The 27680-nt window shown below is 42.4% G+C and overlaps 1 protein-coding gene and 1 pseudogene across 2 annotated transcripts in view; both read left to right on the top strand.

Annotated features, from left to right (window-relative positions):
• The first annotated feature begins 8853 nt into the window (after positions 1–8853).
• The window catches only part of IL12RB1 (interleukin 12 receptor subunit beta 1), a 34987-nt gene continuing 16160 nt past the window's right edge, over positions 8854–27680 (top strand). For both annotated transcript variants that reach the window (XM_021009035.2, XM_021009037.2), the window contains exons 1-5: positions 8854–9152; positions 18749–18811; positions 20023–20137; positions 25991–26160; positions 27051–27190. In XM_021009035.2, the coding sequence (XP_020864694.1) occupies positions 9107–9152; positions 18749–18811; positions 20023–20137; positions 25991–26160; positions 27051–27190 (534 nt within the window). In that variant the 5' untranslated portion in view covers positions 8854–9106. The remainder of the gene's footprint in view (positions 9153–18748; positions 18812–20022; positions 20138–25990; positions 26161–27050; positions 27191–27680) is intronic.
• Positions 20144–22264, top strand: LOC144457104 (histone-lysine N-methyltransferase SUV39H2 pseudogene; annotated as a pseudogene).

Below are 27680 nucleotides of genomic sequence, written 5' to 3' on the forward strand. Positions count from 1 at the left end.
CTCATTTGACAGATGAGGAAACGGAGGCAAACAGGGTTAAGAGACTTGCCCAGGGTCACACAGTAAGTGTCTGAGGCCAGATTTGAACTCATGAAGTTGAGTCTTCCTGACTCTAGACTCATCATCCTATCCACTGTGCCCCCTAACTGCCCTAATAATTTGTCCTGCCATTCCCTAACTTATTGGTACCCCCTTGGAGTCTAGCTTAAGAGGGAGTTCTTCACCTTCCTCCCCAATCCCAGATTGTTTCTTTGTTGAATCAGATGCATTTCTATATCAAATTATTTATGTATCCGTGTTTGTATGTATATATGTATGCATGTCCTGCTACTCTTTGTTTCAGATCAAGAGCGAGCTTCATTGGATACCCACTCTCTCCCCCATCTTTGGATCCTCTTCTTTTCACTCATCCCAATGATGAGAAATAGCCACGTTCTACCCACTTCTTTCTCATTTCCGCAAATGTATTCCTTTTACCTTCCCTTCTCTTTCTCTTCTTAATGCTTCAGAGCAGAACTAACCGATCCACAGGCCCTCCCTTTTTCTTATTTATGCACTTGGAGGGCACTTGTTCCTTCTGTCCCTATTAGAATGTTAGCATTAGAGCATCTTCATACAACTCCTTCCAATTAACTCAAATCAATGTGCCTTTCCAGGCTTCTATAGTCTCTTGTGTTTGTATCCCACTTTTCTTACTTATCTCTGATCTTATCATCAGTAATGTTTGAGAGTCCTCTAGTCTACCAAAAGTCCATTCCCTGAACCCCCCTTATATTCTGCTTTGCAGGGTGAATTATTCTGGGGTGTAAGCCCACATCTTTTAAACCTTTCAAAATATTACATTCTTAGACTTCCTCTTCTTTAGAGGAGAGATTAGCAAACTACTCTCTAAAGGTCAAATCCAGCCTCATCTATTTTTGTATGAACTGAGAGCTAAGAATGGTTTTGATATTTTAAAATGTGTTTACATAATTTAAATAAGTATTAAAAAACTCATTTAAATTATTTGTCACATACTTACATAAGTTATTAATAATTATTATGTAAATACTTACAGTGTTTAAATATTTTAAAAATGAGTGATCACATGCTTTTCAAAACACATTTAAAAATGCAAAAACCATTCTTAGAACATACAAAACCAGATGGCTGACCATGGCCCTTGACCTTCTGTAGTTTATCAACTCCTGGTTTAGTCTACAAGCTTCTAGGTCTTGTGTGATCCTGACTGTGGTTCTTTGGTACCTGAAATGCTTCTGTTTGATGTGGGAGTGATAGATTTTGGTTATAACATTCTTGGCAGTTTTCCTTCTGAGTTTCCTTTCAGAAGGTGATTGGTGGATTCTTTCAATCTTCATTTTGCTCTCTGATTCTAGGAGATCTAGGTAGTTGGCATTTATGACTTTTCTGAAATATAGTTTTCAGGTTGTTTCTTTTAAATTATGATTTTCAGGGAGTCCCCTAATTCATAAATTATCTCTCCTTGACCTATTTTTTATATTAGGCATCTTGAATTTTCTTTTTTTTTCTTTCAATTTTTAAAAATTTTGTTCTAATATTCCTTGCTATATCATGGAGTCATTGATTTCTATTTGGTCTATTGGGTTCTATTATAAACCATTTATTCTCCTTCTAGTGTTTTCTTCCAGGAATTTTCTTTCTTTCTTTTTAATTCTCTTGCTTTATTCATTCTTTTCTTTAAAATGAATTTTAATTGCTATATTTTATTGCTACATCTCCAAAATTTTCCCCATTATCCCTTTTCTTCCACTTTTTAGAGAGCCAGCCATATAACAAGTATTTTGTCAAAGAAAGAGAGGAAGAAGTGAAAAAAAATCAGCAAAACTGATCAAAACATAGACAAAAATCTGAAAATACATGCAATGTTTAATACTTGTGGACCTCACACAAGGGGTGTCTTCTTATAGCTCTTCTTTGAAGCCAGGTTTTTTCTTTGTAATTTGCAACATTCACTTTTGATTATTTTGTGGTGGTAGTTCTTTCCATTTTCATTGTTGTAGTCATTACATATATTGTTTTCTTGTCTATGCTTACCTCATTCTCTATTAATTGCATCATTTATTCCAGGTATTTATGTGTGTGTGTTTTTTTAGAAAATCCATTTTTTCACCAAAATAAAGTCAAAATGAGGTCATGACTTAGATATAAAGGCTGATACCATAAGTAAACTGGGAGAACAAGGAATAGTTTACCTATCAGATCTATGGAGAACAGAAGAATTCATGACCAAACAGGAGATAGAGAACATTATGAAAAGTAAAATGGATAATTTTGATTACATTAAATTGAAAAGTTTTTTGCACAAAGCCAATGCAACTAAGATTAGAAGGAAGGTAGAAAATTGGGAAAGAATTTTTACAATCAATCTCTCTGATAAAGGCCTCATTTCTAAAATACATAGAGGATTAAGACAAATTTATAAGAACACAAGCCATTCCCCAATTGATAAATGGTCAAAGGATATGAACAGACAGTTCTCAGATGAAGAAATTAAAGCCATCTATAGTCATATGAAAAAATGCTCTAAATTGTTATTGATTAGAGAAATGCAAATCAAAACAACTCTGAGGAACCACATCTTACCTATCAGATTGACCAACATGACAAAACAGGAAAATGATAAATGTTGGAGAAGATGTGGGATAATTGGAACACTAATACATTGTTGGTGGAGTTGTGAAATGATCCAATCATTTTGGAGAACAATTTGGAACTATGCCCAAAGGGCTACAAAAATGTGCATACCCTTTGATCCAGCAATAGCACTTCTAGGGCTATATCCCAAAGAGATCAAACAAATGGGAAAAGGACCCATATGTACAAAAATATTCATAGCAGCTCTTTTTGTGGTGGCAAAGAATTGGAAATTGAGAGGATGCCCATCTATTGGGGAATGGCCGAGCAAGTTGTGGTATATGAACGTAATGGAATACTATTGTGCTATAAGAAATGATGAACAGGCTGACTTCAGAAAAACCTGGAAAGACTTATATGGTCTGATGCTGAGTGAAGTGAGCAGAACCAAGAGGACTTTGTACATAATAACAGCCACGTTATACAATGACTAATATTGTTAAACTGAACCCTTCTCAGCATTACAAGTCTAAGACATCTCCAGAGGCCTCGTGACGGAAAATGCTGTCCACATCCAAAGAAAGAACTATGGAAGTCGAATCACTCTCACTTATTTTTACCTTCTGTTGAGTTTTGTTTCATCTTTCTGATGGTTCCTCCTATTGGTTTTAATTTTCACTTACAACTTCACTAATGTGAAAATATGTTTAATAGGAATGTAAATGTAAAGCCTATATCAGATTGTGTGCCGTCTTGGGGGGGAGGAGGAAGGGGGAGAAAAATTTTCAACTCAAAAGCATATGGAAGTGATTGTTGATAAATCAAAATAAATTAATAAAATTTTTAAAAAATCCATTTTTTCCCCCGAGTCATTTCTTGTAGTTGTTACAGAATTACTCTTTCTTTTGGGGGATCTCTTTGGGAATAATTTTTTCATACTGGTCAATGTCTTCTCGGTTTACCCATCTCTCCAGATTCCGTTCCTGTACTAGGGCTTCACTTAGGGGCCAGGCTTTGCTCCTGGCTGCTCTTTGGGGTGAGGAGACTTTGCCTTGCTTAGCCTCACCCTGAGCCACCTGTGTTCCTGTGCGGACCTCCACCGGCAGGTGGGGGAAGGGGGTGGGGCTAGACTCTCTTAGACCTTTGAGATTCAGAACACCCTCTCTAGAACCCTTTGTGACATTTCAGGACTGGGTGCTAGTGACCTTCGAGTATCTGGGTGGCTGTGCTTTTACGTTCTGAATACGTACTGCTACATACTGATGGCTGCTACTCCCCGGGGCTTCCAAGGTCTCTACCCTGGGGCTTTCTGGCCTCCTTGGGACTTTTTTGGGGGGTGGGAAGTCTCTGCTCTTGCTGCGTCCAGAACAGAGCCCTGAAGATCCCCTGGCTTTGGTCTCACTGGGAGGCTGCCCACTTGTTTGCCTCCACTGTTGCTAGCTTGGCCAGCACCTTCCCTATTGGTAGGATTTGGCTGACTTTTGGTGCAGTTGTAGGAGGAAAGAATCACTTAGTGTAGTTTCTCATTGGGTTTTTTGATTATTACTCTGTTAGGTGCAAATTCAGGCTTTTGCTGGAGTAGGCATGTAGGAGTTAGGAAGCTGGCCTCCATTCAGGCATCCATGTTGCCCTGAAGTACTTGGAAGGAAGGAGTCTTCAGAAACCTAGAATGTCAGAACTAGTAAGTCTTAAGACAGAAGATATAAAAATTGAGAAGCTCCCTGGGAGGGGGAAAGCAACAAACATTTATTAAGTGCCTACAGTGTGCCAGTTACTGTGCTAAGTGTCACTAGAGTGATTTTCCTAAAGCACAGGTCCGATGACGTCACTCCCCTATTCAATAATCTCTAGTGGCTCCTTATTGCCTCCAGGACTATTTCTCATTCAAAGCCTTCCATAACCTAACCCACTTCTACCTTTCCAGTCTTCTTCTTTTTTTTTTTTAAATTTATTTTGATTTATCAACAATCACTTCCATATGCTTTTGAGTTGAAAATTTTTCTCCCTCTTCCTCCCCACCACCCTCCCCAAGACAGTGCACAATCTGATATAGGCCATATATATACATTCCTATTAAACATATTTTCACATTACTGATGTTGTGAGCTTTCCAGTCTTCTTACACTTTTCCCCAACCAGCACTCTTCCATCCAGTGGCCCTGGCCTCCCGGCTGTCCCATAGACAAGACCCTCCATCTGTTGGCTCTGGACATTTTCTTTGGCTGTCCCCCAGGCCTGGAATGCTCTGCCTCTCCACTCTGCCTACTGACCTCCCTTAAGTTCCAACTTAAATTTCTTCTTTTACAGGAAGTCTACCCCAACTCTTCTTCATTTTAGCACCTTCCCTCTGTTCATTATTTCCAGTTTATCCTGTATATAGCTTGCTTTGTTTATATTTGTTTGCTTGTTGTTTCTTCTGTTAGATTATAAGCTTATTGAAGGCAGGGACTGTCTTTCCCCCCTTTTTTTTTTATCCCCAGGGCTTAGCACAGTACACAAAATAGGCTCTTCATATTTATTGAATAATTGATTGAGTTACAAATATTTGATGCTCACAACAATCCTGAGAGGTAGGTGCTATTATGATCCTCATTTTATAGTTGAAGAAACTGAGGCAGATAAAGATTTGGTGAGTGGCCTGAGGTCACACAGCTAGTAAGTGTGTGAGTCTGGATTTGAACTCGGGGGTTTTTCTAACTCCAGGCCCTGTACTCTATCCGCTATACCACCCTAGAACACAGACGTCAGAGCTGGGAGGGCCCTTAGAACACAGGACGTCAGAGCTGGGAGGGGCCTGAGAATATAAAGAGCTCTGATGATCAGAATTGGAAAACTTTATGTTTAGTCTCAGGTCAACTATCTCTTTACAAAGGAAGTAAATGAATGAATGAATGAAATAACCCAGGATAAGTCCCTTCTAACCTCTGATCCTCACTTTTCTCATCTGTAGAGTGAGACCCACCTTACAAGCTTTCTGGGAGGACAATATTTTATAAGCCTCAAGGCACTATTGAAATATAAACTCTCCTCATGTTGCCCCAATATCAATCTTTGGTGGAGCTGAGATGGCACCCATGTGAGTAGACCCTCCAGTGGCGCAGGTGGCAACACCTTTCCACTCCTACTCCTCAGATTCTTTCATGGACAATCTCCCGGAAGCTGGCAGCCATCCTGCCCTTGGGTCTCTTAACATGATGTTGGGCCCTGCGCCAGCCATGCTCAGACTGTCTACCTGCCCCCCCTTCGCTTTGCTCCATCACCAGCCCATCAGTTTCTGAGTGACACATTTCTTGGATAACATCTTTGATGTCATTCCTTACTCATGAGTCTTCATCAGCATCATGATGCCACCTATTCATGCCTTTGGGGTATCTCTTCATTCACTAAAGTTTAGATTTTTTAGAGATTCTGGAATTCCCATATTTACTTTGTTTGCTGAATGATCCTGGGCAAGGAAACTGAGCCTCAGTTTCTTCATCTTCTAAAATGGGGTGAAACCACAACATCTACCTCCCAGGGTTTTTATGATGATTAACAAATGATATGATATAGGCACCACATAAATTTTAGCTGTTATTATTATTTATAGCTGTAATGGGGTTAATTAGGGGACCCCCCCATTTGCTAGATTGGGGCACCTCCCATGAAGCTGAGCATGCATTCTATGCTCTTTCTCAGCACAGCCGTAGCTATGTCAACCAGAATTATTATGACTATTATTATTAATAATAATGACATCAAATGTCAAATTTGGAAAAAAACTGAAACCTTATTTATTTTTAAAAAATATATATATAATATATATATATATATATAGTTGATAACTTTTGTCTTTCTATTACAGTCATTTGAATCCTCTCTTGTGATGACAACAAATAATTAAGCAAAAACATCTAGCTCAATAACTGCATCTGACAATGTATATAGTATTCTATCCCTGTGGTTCACCACTTCTGCCATGATGAAGGAGGCATGTTGCATTATCTGTTTTCCTGACCTTTACTATCAGCTCTATTATTTTCTTTCTTTTTTCTTTTCTTTTCTTTCTTTCTTTCTTTTTTTTTTTTGTGAGGCAGTCAGGGTTAAGTGGCCCAGGGTCACACAGATAGTGAGTATCATGTGTCTGAGGCCAGATTTGAACTTAGGTCCTCCTGACTCCAGGGCCAGTGCACTATCCACTGTGCCACCTAGCTTCCCTGCACCATTTAGCTGCCCCTATTTTCTTTCAATATATTTTTATTGCTATCTTTTGTTTTCATATTATTGATATTTCCCAGTGTATCTTCCCCTCCTTCCTCCTGCTCCCCCCAGTAATTCCTTAGAGTGAAGAATAAAAAAAGAGAGGAGGGGAGAATATTCATTTGATACCTACTGTGTGCCAGGCACTGTGTTAAGTACTTCACAATGGTTATCTCAATTGATCCTCACAACAACCCTAAGGGGAAAGTGCTGTTATTATCCCCCTTTTATAGGTGAAGAAACTAAGATAGGGAGAGATGAAGAGACTTTCCCAGGGTCACACAGCTAGGAAATGCTGGAGACAGAATTTGAACTCAGGTCTATTCTGACTCCAGGCCCTGTGCTGTATCCATTGAGTCTCATTGGCTCTGGGCAGGGAAAAAACAGTTTAGCAAAACTAACTGACTCATCAAAAAAGTCTGACACCATATCCTGTGTTCCTTCTATGAAGCAGCAGGAAGGGGCCACAGAGAGACACTCTCACATTTCTTCCCCAGGGCCATGCTTGGGCATTATATTTTCACAGCATTCATCTTCAGTTTTTATGTCTATGTTTTAAATTATTTTTTTCAATTATCAAACTTTTTTTATCCTTTCCACCTTCCCCCTCCCCTACAGGAAAGAGGGGGAGAGAAAGAGAGAGAGAGAAAAGAAGAAGAAGGAGGAGGAGGAGAAGGAGGAGGAGAAGGAGAAGGAGAAGGAGAAGGAGAAGGAGAAGGAGAAGGAGAAGGAGAAGGAGAAGGAGGAGAAGGAGAAGAAGAAGAAGACTGAAGGAGGGAAAAAGGATGGAAGGAAGAAAGAAAGAAGAAAGGGATGGAAAAAAGAAAAAAGAAGGAAAGAAGGATAGAAGAAAGAAAGAAAAGAAAGAAGAAAGGAAGAAGGAAGGAAGAAGGAAGGAAGGAAGGAAGGAAGGAAGGAAGGAAGGAAGGAAGGAAGGAAGGAAAGAAAAATAAAACCCTTGTGACAAATATCCCTAGGCAAGCAGAACAAATTCCTGCCTTGGCCATGCTCCCCAAGCATTCCTTCTTCTGCATTTTGGCTATTACTTCTCTGACAGGAGTGTCCTTCTCCGTGGGTTCTCTGGAATCATAGCTGGTCATTGCATTGATCCAAGTTATTAGGACTTTCAAAATTGATTAATCTTCTTGTTATGTAAGTTGCTGTCCTGGTTCTACTCACTTCCCTCTGCATCAGTTCACACAAGTCTTACCAGGTTTCTTCAAAACCATCACTTCTGTCACTCTTTCAGTGCAATAGTATTCCATTACCTTCGTATATCATAATTTGTTTAGCCATTCACCAATTAATGGGCCATCCCTTAGTTTCTAGTTCTTTGTCACTATAAAAATCAGGTCCTATATTTTACATCAGGGGAAACTGAGACCCAGAAAGGGGAGTGACTCAATAAAGTCACACACATACAGTAAGCTCCAGAGCCAAGATTCAAACCCAAGGCTCCAGGGTTCTTTTACAACTGCCCTGTAGCCATGATAGCTCCCTGGGTTATAGAATCTTCTTTTTAGAGTTTCCTTGACAGTTAGGTGGCACAGCGATAGAGGGCTAAGCCTCAAATTAGGAAAACCTGAGTTCAAATCCTGCCTCAGACACTTATTAGCTGTATGACCCTGGACAAGTCATTTCATTTATGTTTGCCTCAGTTTCCTCAACTGTTAAGTTGGGGATCATAATAGCACCTACCTCCCAGGGTTGTGATGAAGCTCAAATGAGATAATATTTGTAAAGTGCCTTAGCAAATACCTGGCACATAGTAGGTGTTTAACCAACGCTTGTCTCCTTCCTTGGAGATCTTCAGTTTTTTGGCGGGCGTCACCCTCAGTGACTTCAGCAGGCTGGTGACTCAGTGGCCAACATGCCTGCTGTCAATGCCCTGGCCCTCAGCGCTCCAAATCACTCACCATGAGGTGGCCCTGTGGCTTTGCCCAGGCCTGTAGGGAAACGTGGGCCCCTCTTGCCTGCTGCCCTGACACACTTTCTTTCAGTTTTACTTTGACTAAAAGAGGGAGGGATGTTTGATGTTGCCTTTTCTCGCTTGTTCTCTCTCACGAGCAGCTGCAACATGCATTTGGGTTGGGCCTCACCAGCTCCCTGTTCACCTCTCCAGAAGTACAGTTGACCTTTTAGGGCTGCTGCCAGTGAGTCTGTGGGCCCCTCCCAGGCTGGCCTGAGACAAGACCCTTTGAGAAGCAGACCTCAGACGCCCCACCTGCACAGACCAACACCAGCCTCTGCTTTCGGGCCCCACAGGGATAGGATGCCCTGGCTGCTTCTTCTGATTCTTGCTGGCTTGGCTCGAAGGGGTGAGTTCAGCTGAGGGGAGAGAGTAGTTGTTATAGCTGTATAACTTTTCTGCTTCTGAAAAGACAAAGGATAGGATGCTTCCCCTCCCAAAAGCTTGGGTGGGTGGGGGAGATCCCAGAAAGCATCATGGAGGAGATGGGCTTGGAAGAAAAGGGAGGGTGTCAGCAGGCAAAGGTAAGAATGGGGAGAAGGTATTCCAGGCAGAGGGAACTGCGTGAGTAAAGGGCACGAGAGGGGAAAATTGTTAGCATGTTTGAGAGCAATGGCGAGATTTCCAGTCTGGCTCCAGCATACAATAGATTCATAGACTGGAAAGGGAAGGACTTTGGGACATAAAGCTTAGTCTGACTCCTGTGTTTTACATTGAGGAAACTGGCCACACGGCTGGTGTCAGAAACGCGGCTATTTATTGTGCCCTCTCAGCTCCTCCTCTGATGTATCCTATAATGCCTCTTGATATAGGAGAACAGAGAGATGTACAGATGGAAAGATAAGCTGGGGGCAGCCTGTGGAGGACTTTGCATGCCAGGACTGAGAATCCAAACTTCATTCTAGCTTGGGAAATGACTTTGCTCATTTAAATCTATATCTGGAGAGGTATTTTGAGAGTGGGAAGGGATCTTTGAGACCATAGAGTCCAACTTTTCCATTTTACAGATGGGGAAACTGAGACCTTGAGAGGGGATTGTCCATGGTTATGTAGTGAATCAGTGGCAGAGCTTGGATTTCTGGGTGGGCTCTTGCTGAGACTGGGATTTCTCAGTGGTATAGCAAATATAAAGGAAGCAGTGACCTGGTCAATTCTAGGTCTAAGGGTAGGGTTTCTGTGGAGTCTAGAAAAATGAGAGGGAAAGGGGACTAAGGATTTTTCAGTCCTGCCCTATCCAGAAAAAAGTTTCTTCTGAAGGGCATATTTGAGCCTCTGGGACAGGTGGATTCCAGAGTGGAGGAGATGATCTCCAGGGACCATAGCATTTGACTTGGAGTTAAAAGCCTTGGGTTCAAATCCAGACTCTTTCACTTACTAACTATGAGACTTCGGGTAAGTCATTCCCCCTCCCAGCACCTCAGACTCCGCATCCCATTCCTGAAAGATTTGCCCTTTGAGAAGTGGATGGCATGGCAGTATATAGGGTACTGGTCTTAGAGCCCAAAAGACCTGGATTCAAATCCTGTCTTAGATACAAGATGTGTGACCCTGGGTAAATCAGTTAACTTCTATAGGCCTCAGCTTCCTCTTCTGTAAAATAGGGGATCAGTTGAGTCTAATACTCTGCAACATTGCATGCCTACCTCTACAAAGAAAAGAAGATAGAGCAGTTGTCTTCTGAAGCATCCTTTGGGATTGCTCTTCCCAGGGGTGAGCAGACATGTGGGGCATAGATTGATTCCTCAGTGATTCTTAGGAAGAAGACAGAAGGACGGACCAGGAAGAGGCTGGCTCAGAAAGGAGGTTTCCTGTCACACTTTGCTCAGCCTCCACCCATGTCTTAGGGCTCTGGTGCTATGTGGAGACACTGGGGGAGGGGGCTCTTATAGGAGGTCAAGGAAAGTCAGTTGCAAACAGGAAGCAGGATGTGTGGGCTCTCAGGGTATGCTGCAAGTGCCCAGAGAACCCGGGGGCTCAGGATGCTTGACCTTATGGACAAATGAAAGAATTGAAGAGACCCCTTAGGGGAAGGGTCAGGGATCAGAGTTCAATTAGCTATACTAATGAGCTTGGGAACCAATCAGCCAGAGTTGGGGAAGACACATCCCATGACAGCCTGGCATTTTATATCCTTTGCAATGTAGCCCCCACCTTCCTTTCCAGCCTTATTTTACCCTCTTGAGGTTCTAGGCAAACTGGTCCATTGGCTGTTCCCCCTATACAAATTCTATCTCCCACCTTCTCATCTTTGCACAGTTGGTCTCCCATGTCTGGAATGCACTCCCCCTTCACCTCTGCCTTACAGAAAACCATGCTTCCTTCAGAGTATGGCTCAGGTGTTACTTCCCCTTTTTTAAAAATTTATTTATTTATTTTAGTTTACAATATTCACTTCCACAAGATTTTGAGTTCCAAATTTTCTCCCCATCTTGTCCCTCCTCCCACCCCAAGACAGTGTGCATTCTGAATACCTCTTCCCCTACTCTTTCCTCCCTTTTATCTCCCCCCACCTTCTCTTATCCCCTCCCTTTCTATTTTCCTGTAGGGCAGGATACATTTCTATACCCCATTGCCTGTATATGTTATTTCCGAGTTGCATGTGGAAATAATTTTTAACATTTGTTTTTAAAACTTTGGGTTTCAAATTTTCTCCCTTCCTCCCTCCCCACCTACCTTCATTGAGAAGGCAAGCAACTCAATACAGGTTATACATGTGCAGCCATCCAAAACACTTCCGTAGTAGTCATGTTGTGGAAAACTAACTATATTTCCCTTCATGCTATCCTGCCCCCTGTTTATTCTATTCTGTCTTTTGACACTGTCCCTTCTCAGAAGTGTTTGCTTCCAATTACTCCCTCCCCCAATCTGCCCTCCCCTCTATCATCACCCCACTCTCTTATCCCCTTTTCCCCTATTTTCCTGTAGGGTAAGATAGAACAAAGAAAGGACAGAAATAAACAAAGAAAGAAAGAATAGATGCATCACCAAACCAGGCAAGCTCCAACGCCTGACTTAACAATTGGGGAGACTTCAAAAGAAATGGCCATCAGGGTCCTGATTGGGAAAACCGAGTGGGTGTCCCCATCTCTGAAAGGAAGACCTCCAAAGGTCCCTTTCCCCAATGGCCCTTTTTGTATCTATGTAAACCACGGGAAAACAACCTTAGAACAAAGGTGGAACTTGGCCAAAGCTCCAGATGCTTATTTTTTATGTATGTATCCAGGGAAGGGCCAGATCCTTGGACAAACACACATTTTCCTCAAGGAATGCAAGATATTTCTTGAGATCAGAGTTATTCACCTGGTTACACAGTTTGTTTTTTCTTTGATGCTCCCTTCCCTTGGTGCTCCCAGTCACACACACTAACTTTAAATTACATCCCTTATGTCAGGTCATGAGGCAGTCATGTGAGTGACCAGGGAGGATTTCCTCAGTTTCCCTTACAATGAGATAAATGTAAATGGTTATGAATTCCAGGGTAGCAGGCACTGTATAAACAGGAGGTAATCTCAGAGAGAGGGTAGGTGGGCAATGCAGTAGATACAGTGCTGAGCCTGAAGTCAGGAAGACTCATCTCCCTGAGTTCAAATTCAGCCTCAGACACTTACTAGCTGTGTGACTCTGGGCAAGTCACTTCACTCTGTCTGCCTTAGTTTCCTCATTGGTAAAATGAGCTGGAGAAGGAAATGGCAAACCATTCCAGTATCTCTGCCAGGAAAACCCCAAATGGGGGTCACAAAGATTTAGACATGACTGGAAAGACTGAACAACAACAACAACAAAAATCTCGGAGAAAAGACACCAGCATTAGCAGGACCATGAAAACCTTCTTGCAGAATGTGCTATGTGAACTAAGTCTTGAAGTAAATGGGGGAAAGCAGGAGAAAGAGATGAGGGGGGACATCATTGTAATCACAGAGTCAGCCAGTGCCAATGCCTGGAGTCAGGAGTTGGAATGTCCCATCTGATGAACACCAAGAATTTTACAGTGAACAGAGTAGAGTGAAGACTGGAAGGGCACCAAGATAGAAAGGGCTTTAAAAACCAAACTGGAGTCTCTATTTAAACCTGGACGTGATAGGCAACCTCTGGAGCTTGCTGAGGGTAGGGATGGTGGTGGTGGTGATGACATGATCCCTGTACTTTAGGAAGATGACATCAGGGGGCAGCTGGGTGGCTCAGTGGATAGAGCACTGGCCCTGGATTCAGGAGGACCTGAGTTCAAATGCGGCCTCAGACACATAACACTTACTAGCTGTGTGACCCTGGGCAAGTCACTTAACCCCATTGCCTAACCAAAAAAAAAAAAAGATGACATCAGCAGCTGCATGGAGGGGAGGCTTGGGCTGGGCAGACCAACCAGCAAAGATGTTATCCAGGTAGAAATGACAAGACTTGGTAACTGATTTGATATGTTGGGTGGGACGAAGTATCAGTGATGACAAAAAGTGAAGCTGAAAGGCTGGATGACTGGGAGGACGGTGGTGCCCTCAACACTTATTGAGGGGTGGGTTTGGGAAAGAGAATGAGTTCAGTTTTGGACATGTTGAGTTTAAGATGGGCAATTGTAGATGTGAGACTGGTGGTTAGGGCTGCACAAGTAGATCTGGGAATCATCAGCATAAAAGATGAGCATTGAAGCTTGGGAGCTGAGGAGATCACCGGGGGAAGTAGAGTGAAGGAAGAAGAGAAGAGGAACCAGGATAGAACTTTGGAAGAAAGGGCAGGGTGTCAACGGGCAAAGATGAGAATGGGGGGAAGGCATTCCAGGTGGAGGCAACTGCGTGAGCAAAGGACCAGAGAGCGTGAAATTGCCGGTATGTTTGGGAGCAATGGTGAGTTGTTCAGTTTGGATCAAGCATACAATAATAGGTTCATAGACCGAGATAGGAAGGACTTTGGGACCTAGAACTTAGTCTGACTCTCTTGTTTTATATTGAGGAAACTGGTCATAGAGCTAATGAGCGTCAGGAGGCTGGGTATTTATTGTGCCCTCTCAACTCCTACTCTGATGTGTCTCTAATGAGTGCCTCTTGATATAGGAGAACAAGGAGACATATGGATGGAAAAATATTCCATCCATGGGGTACCCCCCTGGGTGAAGATCTAGCCAAGGGGACTTAGAAGGAGGGGTCAGACAGGAAGAGAACCAGAACAGCCTAGAGAGGCATGAGTATCTAAAAACTAGCTGCAGAGAAGTCAAGAGGGATGAGAACCGAGAAAAGGCCATTCGATCTGGCAATTAAGAGATTGTTGGCAACTTTGGAAAGAACAGTTTGAGCTGAAGCAGGAGGTGGGCCAGAGAGTGAGAGGGAAGGAAGTGGATCATGGCTGGTTGTCTCATTTCACCACAAAAGGAAGATGAGGTATGGGATGAGAGCTACCGGGGATGGGCGGATCAAATGAGGGTTTTTGGAGCTTGGGGGAGACATGTAGGCAGTAGGGAAGGAGCCAGTGAACAAGGAAAGGTTGAAGATTAGTGATAGGGTGGGGATGATAGAGAGGGCAGTCTGCTAGAGAAGATGGGACGGAATGGGATCACTTGTATAAGTAGAGGGTTTTGCCTTTGACAAGGAGAAGGGCTATGTTTTCATGTGAGAAAGGGGTGAAGGATGAGATAGTAGCAGAAGGCATCTGAGGGAGGTGAGATCAGGAGGAGGAGAGAGGAGGGAGTTCTCAGTGAATGACCTTGATTTTTTCGGTAAAGTATGAGTTGAGGTCCTCAGCTGGGAGAAAGGGCCTTGGAGGGCTTGAGAAGGGTTTGAAAGAGTTTGAAGAACTTCAATGTCCAGTGGGGTGGTGGATTGGTTAGGCAGATGGAAAAGGATTGCTTTGCTGCAGTGATGGCCCAGCTGAGGTTGAGTGTTGAGTAAATTTGTAGTGGATACAGTTGGCATGGTCTCATGATGCCCTCCAGCTCCATTCTGGTAGGTAGCAGGAGTGCTGTTATTAACCTTATTTTACAGCTGAGTGAACTGAAGTTCAGAGAAGCTAAGCCATTTTCCCCAGGTCACACAGCTAGCCATTCTAACCCCTGTTTTTACAGGGAACAGCCAGCTTCCTCTGCCCCATGGAGGCCCATCAGGTATACCAGAAGCTCAAAACTGGAAGGGAGCTAAACTTGGACAGAATCCAGTCTAATCCCTACATGACTAAGATTCTCTTCAGGGGCAGCTAGGTGGCAAAACCAATAGAGCACTGGCCCTGGAGTCAGAAGGACTTAAGTTCAAACCTGGCTTCAGAGACTTACTAGCTGAGTGACCCTGGGCAAGTCACTTAACCCTGATTGCCTCCTCTTCCCCCTCAAAAAAAGAATTTCTTCAACAATGCCCCCCCAAAATAAAATAAAAACAGCGTTCCCAGTCTCTACTGGAAGACCTCACCATTATTGCATTTTTGAGCACGTCTCATTGTTTTTTTCCTTCCTGTAATGAGCCAAAATCTACCTCTGCAATTCCAACTCATTGTCTCTAATTCTACCCTCTGGGTCCAAACAGAACAAGTCTCACTCTTCTTCCATATGACAACCCTTAAAAACTTAAAAACAGTGGTCATGCCACCCTCTCCCCTCCAAAGTCTTCTCTTATTCACACTAAATAAGGTCACAAGGTAATAATAAAATAATAATATTAACAACAAGAAGAGCTATTATGTTTATAGCATCTCAAGGCTTGCAAAGCATTTCCCATATGAGCATCATCTCATTTAATACACCTTAATGACCCTGTGAGCTCACTGCCATTATCCATATTTTACAGATTAGGAAAACTGAGGCTAAAGTCACAAAGCTAGTAAGTGTCTGGAGTCAATCCAAATTATCCTGATCTCAAGTTCAGATTTTTTTTTCTTCACTAAATCAAAAGCTCCTGAAGCTGGCAAAGTAGGGTGGAGGTGAGATAATGGAGAGGCTTGAATGCCATGCCAAGGATTTTATTTCTTTCAGTGGCCGCATGGAGCCCTGGAAGGTCTATCACTGATTATTTCTGGAATGATACTGTTTCCTTTGGAAAGAAAGGTCCTTGCTTGAACCCAGAATAACTCAGCTATGGCGACCATAATAATCTGCCCAAGCTTTATTAAACATTCTATCAAGGGGCATCTAGGTGGCACAGTGGATAGAGTTCCAGCCTTGGAGTCAGGAGGACCTGAATTCAAATCTGGCCTCAGACACTTGACATTCCCTAGCTGTGTGACCCTGGGCAAATCACTTAACCCCGATTGCCTCACCAAAAAGCAAAAAAGCAGAAACAAAAACCAAAAACAAACAAAAAAAACTATCTTTCAAGTGCACGCCCTGCCAGGTGCTGGGAAGGCAAAGACAAAAACTAAATGACATTTTGTTTCAAGAACTTGCATTCCATTTGGGGCGTGCAATGAGGAAGAGGAGGAGTAAATGCAAGGTAATTTGAGGAGGGAGAGATCACCACTACCACCCTAGAGGAACAAGAAAAGTTTCAGGCGGGAGGTCCCAGCTGAGCTGCCCCTCAAAGGAAGCTAAATGTTTTCAGGGACAGAGGTAAGGAGGAAGTACAATGCAGGCATTACAGATAGCTCGTACAAAGGGTCAAGAGGAGAAGTGAGTCCTTTGGCTGGGACCTCGCCTGCATATCAGGGAGGATTATGAGATAAGAATGAAGGCTGGTGCCAGACTGTGGAGGGGTTGTAATGCCAGGCTGAGGTGTTTGTATTTGTCATAGAGGCAATAGGGAGCCACAGATAATTCTTGAGTAGCCCGGTGACTGTAGATCTATACTGGAAGGGTCTTCAGAAGCCACCTAGTACGATGCTCTTGTTTTTACAAGTGAGGAAAGTGAGACCCAAAGAGGTTAAATAACTTAGCCAATATCATCACAGGCTCTGGTCAGACCCGTGTTTTGGGAAGATGATTCTGGCAGCACTGTAGGGATAGGTGGGAAGAGGGAGAGGCTGGATAAAGGAAGATGAGTTAGGAATAGTCCACTTCAGGGGGAATGAGGGATTCCAAACCAGGGGCAGAGTGGGTGAGCAGAGAAAAAGTATGGATGGGAGGGATGTGTAGATGGTTGGGTGGGTGGGGCGAGGAAGACGATGATCCTGACCTTGGATGATGGCAAGAATGGTGGAGCCCTCAATAAAAATAGGGCAGTATGGAGAAAAGAAGTGTGTAAATATGTGCGTGTGTGTGTGTGTGTGTGTGTGTGTGTGTGTGTGTGTGTAGGTTTGTCTGTCTGTCAGGGTTGGCGAAGATGGAAGAGGAGAGAATGAATCCTGCCTTTAAGATGTGTGACAGGCAGGCCGCTAGTGATGCTGGACTGAATAAAGAAGAAATAGGGACAGAGAGCAAAGAATCACAAAGCCTAGAGAAGAGACTGATGGAGTTTTCACAAAGAGCATCCCTTCCCCCTGTTGTGCTGTTTTGGGGGAAAAGACTATCTTTGGAAGGATTCGATGCCCGACTAGCTCTCAAGATGTGTTCACAGGACTGATGATAATTATGGCTGGCATTTCTACTGCTCTTTTTCTGTGTAGGAACTCATGGGAGGTCTTATGGCCCTATAGGGTAGGTAATATGTAGATTATCATACCCATTTTATAGATGAGAAAACCAAGGCCCAGAGAGAAGTGACTTTGCACCCATTCACACAGCTAATATGTGGAAGAGCCAGTTCTCCCAATTCCTAGTCCAAGGCTCTGATCTAATTGGCTTTCCCTGTATCTAGTCTCTCTTTTCCAATTTGTCTTTCACATCGCTACCAAAATAACCTTTTGCAGTCTAGGCCTGGTTATGACACTTAATGCCTGTGTGACCTTGGATCAATTATTTAAGTTCCCTGGATCTGTTTCCTTTTCTGTCAAATGAAGAGGTTGGACTAGATCAGGGGTGGGCAACCTGCAGCCACATGTGGCCCTCTAGGCTGCAGGTTCCCCATCCCTGGACTAGATGTCCTGTGAGGTCCCTTCCAGCTCTGGACCAATGGTCCTATGTAAGGTTGCTGTTCAAGAATTTTCTCCGGGGCAGCTAGGTGGTGCAGTGGATAGAGCATTGGCCTTGGAGTCAGGAGGACCTGGGTTCAAATCTGGTCTCAGACACTTGATACTTACTAGTTGTGTGACCCTGGGCAAGTCACTTAACCCCAATTGCCTCACACATACATACAAAAGAACTTTCTCCCTAGTGCTTCGCTCTCAGGTTGCCTCTCTCTAAAGGTTCAAAAAGTATTGAACTTGGAGTCAAGAAGGACCAGGGTTTGAACCCCATTTTGGACACTTACTCACTGTAGGACCATTAGCAGGTCATAGACTCATAGATTTTGAGCTGGAGGGGATCTCAGAAACACTTTGGTCCAATCCCCTTGTTTTACAGATGAGGAAACTGAAGCAGAGAGAGCAATGTAGTGACTTGTCCAAGGTCACACAACTAGTAAATGTCTGAGGCAGGATTAGAATAGCCAGCATTGGAATTTGAATTTAATCTGAACCCACATCTTCCAAACTCCAAGCCTAATGCCCTATCCTCTATGCTATTTTGCTCACTTCAATGCTTCTAGTCTCAGTTTCCTCATCTGAAAAATAGGAAGCATAATATAAAGTACCTACCTCCCAGGATTGTGGTGATGTTCAAATGAGGTAATGTATATAAAGTGTGTTGGAAATTTGAAAGAGCCCATATAAAACCAGCTATTAATTAAGGAAAAGAGGTCGGGTTCTGGGACCTCAAGTATCTGTGGTAGCAGCATGGAGATCCCAATCCCTAGATGATAGAGCTTGGGGTGTCAGTAACAAAGGATCATCTATGAGCTACCTGGGAGCTCAGCAGGGAATTATTTTGTAGAGGTAGGGGGTACAATTCTTTATAACCATCCTGATATCTCTCTCCCTAGTAGCAAGCCCCAAATCTCCCATTTAATGACTCTGGATCCCATCCCTGCCGCTAAATGACTCTTAATCTTGTCTCTTCCAATACAGGGGGGACATGCAAAAATGGGGAGTGCTGTTTCGAGGAGCTGCCCTTCTGGGAAAGAGGCTCAGGTATGAGAGGGGATGGAATGGAGTCCACAATCTTATAAGAAAACCTCACATTTCTACCGTGCTGTCATGTTTACAAAGCACTGTACATTATCATCTCCTATGCCTCTCATAATATTCCCGTGACAGATGTAGCTCAGGTATCAGGGTGACACCTGGCTGCCTGCATGGGATGCTGGGTAAGAATGTGCTTGCTGCTAAATGTTTAACAATCAGTTCTCCGGGGTGGAGGGTGGGGGTGGTCTATACAGGACATACCAATCTTCATTATTAACGTTTCTCCTTTCTTAAGTTTAGACAATCAATAAAACAATAGATCAAGTCTTGATTTTTAACATCTGATGATTTCCAAGGGGTAGATGCTCATTTTGAAAATTTAACAATCGACTCTTGAGAGCCAATTCGAGCTAACTCTAGCACATCCCTGTGCTTGGGGCATTATGCAGCAGTCCAAATCAATTCATGTTCCGCTTTCCTTAAGCATACCAGATGACAACTGGACACTGTATCAATTATTCATCGATGAAGTATAATACCTGAGTTGCTCACTAGGTGGCATCCTGCTTGAACCACCCACTGAGTCACCTCAGCTCTCTGTAGCCTCCCAAAAGACTGCATTATCCTCTCCAGTCAACAGAGGGTACTCAGCATGCAAATTCTTAGGCTATTCCATGTTATCTGGAGAGAGAAGATGCAACCAGGGGAATCAGGAAAGGCTTTGAGAAGGAAGCAGCAGTGAACCGAGCCTTGAAGAAAGGAATCTAAGAATTCTAAGGGGCAGCTAGGTGGTCCAGTGGGTAAAAGCTCTGGGTTAGGAGTGAGGAAGATCTGAGTTCACATCTAGCCTCAGACACTTCCTGGCTGTGTGACCCTGGGCAAGTCATGTAATCTTAGCATGTCTCAATTTCTTCAACTGTAAAATGGGAATAATAATAGTACCTATCTCCCCAACTATTGTTAGTATATTACCAAACAAAATAATATTTATAAACTGCTTAGCATAGTACTTAGCAAATAGTTGACACTTCCTTAAATGCTTATTTGCTTCCTTCTAAGGTGGGGAGAAAGTGCATTCTAGGGAGGTTGGAAATGGTGAGGTTAGGTTGGGGAATGGCAAATTGGCCAGTTGGCAGATCTGACTGACCTATTTCTTTGTTTTAAGGTCTTACCTAGCCAATAGTCTATGGACATAGGTTTCTTATGGTCTTTTTCAGGCTTAGCAGAAGGTCCAAGGGATCTGCTTTGTTACAGGATCTTCCCAAAAGGCTTCGAATGTTCTTGGCAATATGATGGTAACCCCACCCATGTCACCCACTTCCTTCGATGCTGGTAAGTAGAATGCTCAGGAGGTTCATCCCGACAGCAAAGAGAACAAAGTGGTTACCTGGACCCCCCAGTAGATAGGCACAATCTTTGGACTGCTTCATTTTTGGTTTGGGTCAATCAGTCTCTCTGCAGGCAGACCATTGCTCTTCTCTCTACCCCCTTCATTCTTAAGAGTTCACCATATTGATTCAGGACTTAGTGTGGGCAGTCAATCAGCTTAGCCCTACTAAAGCTCAGAACTCCTAAGCTCAAGCAATCCTCTACATCAGGCATTATAGGTGTGTACCACTATGCCCACCTAGAATGACGTTCTCAAATACATAGGATTACAAAGGAAACCATTATTGAAATAGTTCACAAGATTTATTTTTGAGTTTGAGTGAAAGTTCCACAAGATGGTGGTGGCCATGGCCAGAGCACAAAGATCGTGGTATGCGCCTTACTTAGCTTCACTTGGGACTCTTCAGGAATTATGCAGAAAGGAAAAGCTCACATGTAAATCGATTGGAATCACCAAAAGGAATCTGAATAATTATGAGGTGGAATACTTGTGTGAAAACAAGATAGAAGAGGATATGGAATATTATGAAATGGAAAGGATGGCCAGAAACTACAAATACTTGAGAACCTTCAAGAAATCTCTAATATCCATTACTTCTTGAACAATTTTATAATGACCAGCATGATTATTTGTCTCAGTTAAAGCAAGGCAAAGCAGTAATGCTGAAAAATGATATCGAAAGTTTGAAGTCCGCTATTGCTGAGAGTGTTGTAAAGAAGGTTAAACAAAGGGTAGTTCTGCAGAGATGGCAAGGAGAACTTAACAGAAAAAAGGAATGATCTTTGTTGAAAATGCTGTTGATGTGGAAGGTCCACCTTTAGACTTTTACTACATTAATGAATACAAACCTGCTCCGGGAATCAATTTAACAAACGAACCCATAGTTGGTGGTATGTGCACAGATTGCTTCTTTGAGAAGTGCTGCCCTGCAGACCTGGAATTCTTTGGCTTACGATAAAAAAAAAAAAGGCAGATAAAAATCCAACCCAGCATGCCTATGTATGAGTACAACTCACAGTGTAAATGTGGGCCTGATTGCCCCAACAGGATTGTTCAGAAAGGTCCACTGTATTCCCTTTGCACCTTTAGAACTAGCAATGGCTGTGGCTAGGGCATGAAAACCCTTGTGAAAATTAAAAGAATAAGTTTTGTCATGGAGTATATTGGAGAGGTTATCATAATGAAGAAGCTGAGAGGCTGGGGCAAATCTATGATAATAAAGGAATCATGTATCTCTTTGATCTGGACTATGAATCTGATGAAGTCACAGTGGATGCAGCTCGATACAGAAATGTGCCTCGTTCTGTGAATCATAGTTGTGACCCAAATCTTCAGCTGTTCAACGTCTTCACTGATAACCTTGATACTTGCCTTCCTCGAAGAGCACTGTTTTCCACAAAAATGATACATCCTGAAGCTTACTTTTGATTGTCAAGTGAAAGGTTCTGGAGATATGTCTTCAGAGTCTATTGACCTCAGCCCAGCCAAAAAGAGAGTCAGAACTGTGGGCAAGTGTGGATCTGTGTCTTGCAGAGGTTAGTTACCTCAACTACATTTTCAGGCTATAGGTCTAAAGATAAAGGTCATGGTTCTTTTTGTTTGTTTTTTGCTTAAATCTCATCTCAGAAAATGAATTTTTTATATATAAATACTTGGGATAAGTTTATGTATGCTAAAGCAAGGTTATAATGCCTCGTTTTCTTAATTTACAATTCATTTCAAAACCACAATAGCCAAAGACCTTACCGATGCTCATTAATGTGAAAGGGTAAACATAAGGTCACAAGAGTAGATCTTACACAGACTGGTCAAAAAATCGGTGTTTAGTAGTTGGATGTCTTACCCGTTAGCAAAACAAAACTACTTGTGGATTAGGGTTTTTATTCATTCAACAAACATTTATTAAGCACTAACTGTGCTAAGCACTGGGAGAGATAAAACCTTTGGAGAAGATACCATCCCTGCCCCCATGGAGCTTACAGACTTAAGTTTAGTTATGGAAATGCTGCTTTTGAATGTGTGAGTGTTATCAGTTTAGGACTAACATTCAATTTGTTGAGAAATCTTCAATATAGTTAGTGTATTTGTATAATGTAAAAAAAAAGTTCTATTTTTGTTAATGTCATTTATATGACATCCTTATTTACCTGCTTAACAGTCATTCATACTGTGTATGTACTTATTAAAAATAAGTGATATCAAATTTTATGCTCTTTTCTAATTTTGATTAAAACAAATTAACAAGTTACTGATCCTAATGTTTGCTAAGGTGTAAAATTAAACACAAAACAATAGAATTTAAATATCTTGATTTCATACTTTAGAGAAGTTTGTAGCATATAAGGTATATTTTTTCTGCTTTTACTAGTAGTTCTTAAACTTTTTTTTCCATATAGAACACTAACCCTTTAAAAAGTACTGAATGGTTGGCCATCATAATTATGTGGGAAGAAAAGGGGGGCTTTAGGGACCAAAGGGAAAGTTTCTGTCAGCTAGTATAGCGGCATCAAAACCTTTTGCAGCACTCTTCAGAAGAGCAGATATACATCCTGAAATATCCCCCCATAACTCCACTGAAAATTGCAAGAACCTGTTTGAGGACTACTGATCTGTATATTATACCTATATACAATAACCCAAAGTATTTTGTACATTCTCATATTTGCTAACATTTCATAATAAGCAAATGTTTCTAATACATTAGTGTTACACCCTTATTCAGACAAGTTTTAATGTACATGCTTTATTAAGCCTATAGTATTTTTATGTTTTCTGTAGGCCATTCTTTAAGAAGTGATATATATTTTAGGGGCAACTAGATGGTGCAGTGGACAGAGCAACAGCCCTGGAGTCAGGAGGACCTGAGTACTAGCTGTGTGACCCTGGGCGAGTCATGTAACCCCAATTGTCTCGCAAAAAAAAAAAGAATTATTTTAGACCGACATTCTGTACACAAGTCTATTGAAAATGTGATCAAAGCTAAGTTTGGTTTGACCAGGAATAGTTTTGTTATGATATTTCTGAACTATGGGGCTAGAATTAAAACTGTAAAGAAAAATAGAACATTTTTATCACATAGGAACACCTAAAAGTTGAATAATTTTTCAGCCACATATTTCTGGTTCTGAGATTGACTCATTTTGAATTCTAATCGTGGTGTTCAACATGGAGACAAATGGTGCAAAATAAATTCAGCCCACTTCGTTCCTAGCCAAGTCTGCCCAAGCCTCTTTTCCTTAACTTCAGTGGCCCCAGACTTGCCACGGATAAAAATGAACACAGAAAACAGCAGCTAAGATCCATGTGCCTCTGTGTGACACAAACTCTATTTAGGGACAATCTGCTTCTGATTTGTGAAATCTTTTTTTGTTAAGGAGTGTGCGGTCAGCCATACAGCAAAACAATTGTTGCATTAAAATTTTTTCATTATAGTTTAGGTTATTTATATTTATGGACTTGGAACCAGAATAAATGCATTTACAAAATGGCTAAGTGGAAAGGGAAAAGATATTTATTTTTTACAAGTTGCTGGACCCCAGATTCAGAACCCATAAAGGAAGCTGTAAGAGGATGATTTTAAGTGCCCTAGTCCTCCAGTCGGCATCCCCTCAGCCCTTTTGTCACAAAACCCATTGCAAAAAATATTAAAAAGGTCCTTGTAGTGGAGTCTCTTCCCCTCCCTGGCCTCAGTTTCCCTATCACTAAAATCTTTAGGTTGGATTAGATCAGAATTCTTCACCTTTTTGTGCCTGGTAAAACCTATGGACCTCTTCTTAGACTAATATTTGTTGCCTACATTTAATTAAAGGAGATGCCAAATTTTATTAGAGGTTAGTGAAAATAAAAATGTGGTTTTTTCCTATACAAGTTAGTCCCCTGAAATTTCTCCATAGACTCCTTGTAAGTTCATAGACCCCAGGCTGAGGAAAACTAAATTAGACTTTTACTAAGGGCCTTCCTGGCTCTAACATTCAACATCCTAAGGGCCCTCCTAGCTCTTATATCCTGTGTTCTAAGGGCCCTCACGTCTCTGACCTTCTGAGCTCTAAGGGCCCGCCCACTTCTGACATTTTCTGTTCTAAGGCCCTCTGAGCTCTGACTTTTCTGTTCTATGATTTTCTGGGCTGTTGAAAACATACATAGATAAATACTGATTATTTTATAGTCCAAGACACTCATTATCTGTGTGACCCTGGGCGAGTCACTTTAACCTGTTTGCTCTAGTTTTCTCCTCTGTAAAATGAGCTGAAAAAGGAAATGGCAAAAACCACTCTCCTATTTTTGCCAAGAAAACCCCAAATGAGGTCATGGAGAGTCGGATACAACTGAAAACGAACGAACAACAACAATTTCGACTAATAAAGTCCTATCTTAGACCATAGAACTGAGACCTCGTAACATAGAACCTAGAATTTCAGAGTTAGAAGGGACCAAAGAACATAAAATATAAAATATCAAAGGTGGAAAAGTCCTTAGGACACAGAACACAGAATATCAGAACCGAGAATATAGGATGTCAGAGCTGAATGGGAATAATATCAGAGCTGAAAGGGCCCTTAGAAAGTAGATCATAGCTCATAGTATCATCCTAGCACATACACACCTCCTAGTGGTGCGAAAAGTTTTTTCAGAGGGTATAAGGAAGGGGTAGCTAGGTGGTGCGGCAGATAGAACACCAGCCCTGAAGTCAGGAAGACCTGAGTTCAAATCTGGCCTCAGATACTTGACACTTCTTAGCTGTGTGACCTGGGCAAGTCACTTAACCCCATTGCCTAGCCAAGGGGAAAAAAAAGAGGGTACTGTAGTAATGATTTTTATTTGATTTTTTGGAATTAATATCCAAACAATGAAGTTACAAAATTTTTCATTTGCTCTTGGAGATTTTTATCCCATTCTTACTTTTCTTTGTGGAAAATTCATATTATTTTATTTTTATGTGCCTCATCATGGTCATCTCTGGAATTTTTTTCCTTTCATACTGAATGAGGTATAAAGGAAGAGTACTGAATCCTGAAAGTCAAAGGGTATGGGTACATAAAAAGGTTAGGAATCTATGATCTAGATCTTGAAGGGACCTCCGAGGTCATCTAGCCTAACTCCTCTGTGAGGAAACTAAGTCCCAGAAATGACTTGCTCAAGGTCACACAGTTACCAAGTGGTAATTATGATTCAAACTCAGATTTTATAACTCCAAGTTCAGCACTCTCTACACTATTAAGCAGGTAGATCCTGTCTCAGGAATATTGGTTGCCGTGGTATTTATTTAGAAGGATTTGCAGGGAGAATCCTGCAGTGTTTAATGAATGTTTAACAACCTACTCTCCAAAAAACAAAACAAAAAAACTAGGACACACTTTTAAGTTTAATCTCCATTATTAACATTTCCTCTATCACTCTTTTAAATCACTCAACAAAATAATGAATCAAGCCATGATTTGTAGTGTTTGATAATTTTGGAGGTCTGAATGCTTGCCCTGAAAATTTAACAATCGGCTCTAGGCTCTCAGAGACCAGAGCTGCCTCCAGCCCCTCCTGTTGGAACACCCCCAATGAGTGCCTAAAGTAAGCTCTATGTTGTTAGTGGATTGATTGTATCCACATGCAGACCCTTAGGTCAAATCTGTCATATGGACTGTATACTCAGGTGTCTTAAATGGCCTTCCCAGGCAGTCTCTTCCCTCTCCCTAGACCCACTGAGCATGGGTGAACCTTTGGAAGTTCCAGAGCTCCTCAGGTCTTAAGGCACTGTATTGGGATTTCAGCTGTGTGACCAAAAACTTCTCTCTCCTCTTGAGCCTTAGAAATGGGAATTGTTGCTATCTTGAAGCAGGAACTGCCACCCACGTCTGGTTTACTGACCAAGCTAAGGTGCCCATCCTACAGAATGTCACATTCTGGGTGGAGTCCCGAGTTGGAAATAGGACAGCCGCATCCCCAGAAATCACCCTGGCACTCTACGGGGCCTGTAAGTACCTGTGGGCTTTCCATTTGCTTTACAAGTTATGGTTTGTATCTGTCTTGTTGGTCCCCATCCTGGAGCCCCCCATCCTTAGAGATTTTCAAGTGAAGACTGCATAGCTGTTTTTTTCCCAGGTGCTAGCAAGAGGATTCTTTCTTCAGGCATAGATTAAACTAGATGGCCTCTGAGGTCCATTTGCACCTTAGAGTCATAGGATTTTAAGTAGCATTTAGGGGGGAAGGAATCTCAGAGCTCTGGAGACTAACTTCCTCTTTTTGCAGAAAAAGAAACTACAAGCGAGGACTTACCCAAGGTCTTACAGCTAGTAAACAGCAGAGCTTGGCTTTGAACCAGGGCTCTCTGATTAAATCCAACCACTTTCCTGCTATACTACATGGATTCTATGACTCTACAATTCCTTCATGCAGTCTCCCTTGTACAAGAGTTCCTCTTCTCTGAGGAAAAGGGTGAGGCTGAGAAATATTTGAGGACAGAGTTGTAGCTCAAGTCAAGGGCACTTTCAGGAGGCAGAAACCATAGAAACATGGAGACGGGCTCTAGAGACAAGGGGACCTTGAAGTGAGCTGACAGCTGCCTTGGAGAGGAAGCATCTCATGTGATGTCTCGTGAAGCAGTAGCCAATTATGTGGTCTAGTCACCTAAGAGCTTGGATTGGGCTGAAAGGCAGTAAGAATGAATAGACCAAGCTGGGTAGCTGCTACATGTGGAACGTGGTTGGAACAGCAAGTGAGGGGCAGAAGTAAGGGCAGATTGCACCACTGTGTTTTTGGGAAATGTTCCATCTCCCTGTGTCCCTTCTCCTCATTCTTTTAATTGTATGAGCACCGTGTATTAAGGTCATTAAATTGGGCTACTTCATTTGCTTATGATTTCAGTCAAGTTTGACCCTCCCAGAGGAGAGATGACTATCTCCAAGCTCCATGGCCAACTCATGATAAAATGGGAGATCCCTGAAAAGCAAGAGGATGCGGTAGCTGAATATCGTTACAGGACGTGGAATGGAACATGGGAGCAGGTGAGCCAGGCCCACCTCAGGAGCAAGAGCTTCAGTGGCAGGTAGCTGTCAACCCCAAAGGAGGAGCAGGCCCCAGGGGAGCCATCTTGTACTCCCTGGTGGAGTGGAGAGGAAAGGGATCCGATATGGGAGTCAGGAGACTACTCAGCCACAGTCCAACTTGGGGATCTTGGGCAAATATCTTCCCTGCTCTAGGCCTCAGTTTCCCTATTGGCAAAATGAAGGGGTTGTACCTTCTGAAGTCCCTCCCAGCTCAGACATCCCACCTCTGACATTCTTCTTCTAAGGACCGTCTAGCTCTCATATTCTATGTTGTAAGGTCCCTCCTAGCCCTGACATTCTCTGTTCTAAGGGACCTCCCAGCTCTGACACCCTGTGTTCTAAGGGCCCTCCTAGCTCTGACACACTGTGTTCTAAGGGCTTTCTCGTCTCAATTTTACATAGAGAAAAACAGGCCAAGAGAGGGCAGCAAGTAACTTGCCCAAGCTCA

This window comes from Phascolarctos cinereus, unplaced genomic scaffold (genome assembly GCF_003287225.1).
Source record: "Phascolarctos cinereus isolate Bilbo 61053 unplaced genomic scaffold, phaCin_HiC Scaffold_4;HRSCAF=312, whole genome shotgun sequence".
Taxonomy (NCBI): domain Eukaryota; kingdom Metazoa; phylum Chordata; class Mammalia; order Diprotodontia; family Phascolarctidae; genus Phascolarctos; species Phascolarctos cinereus.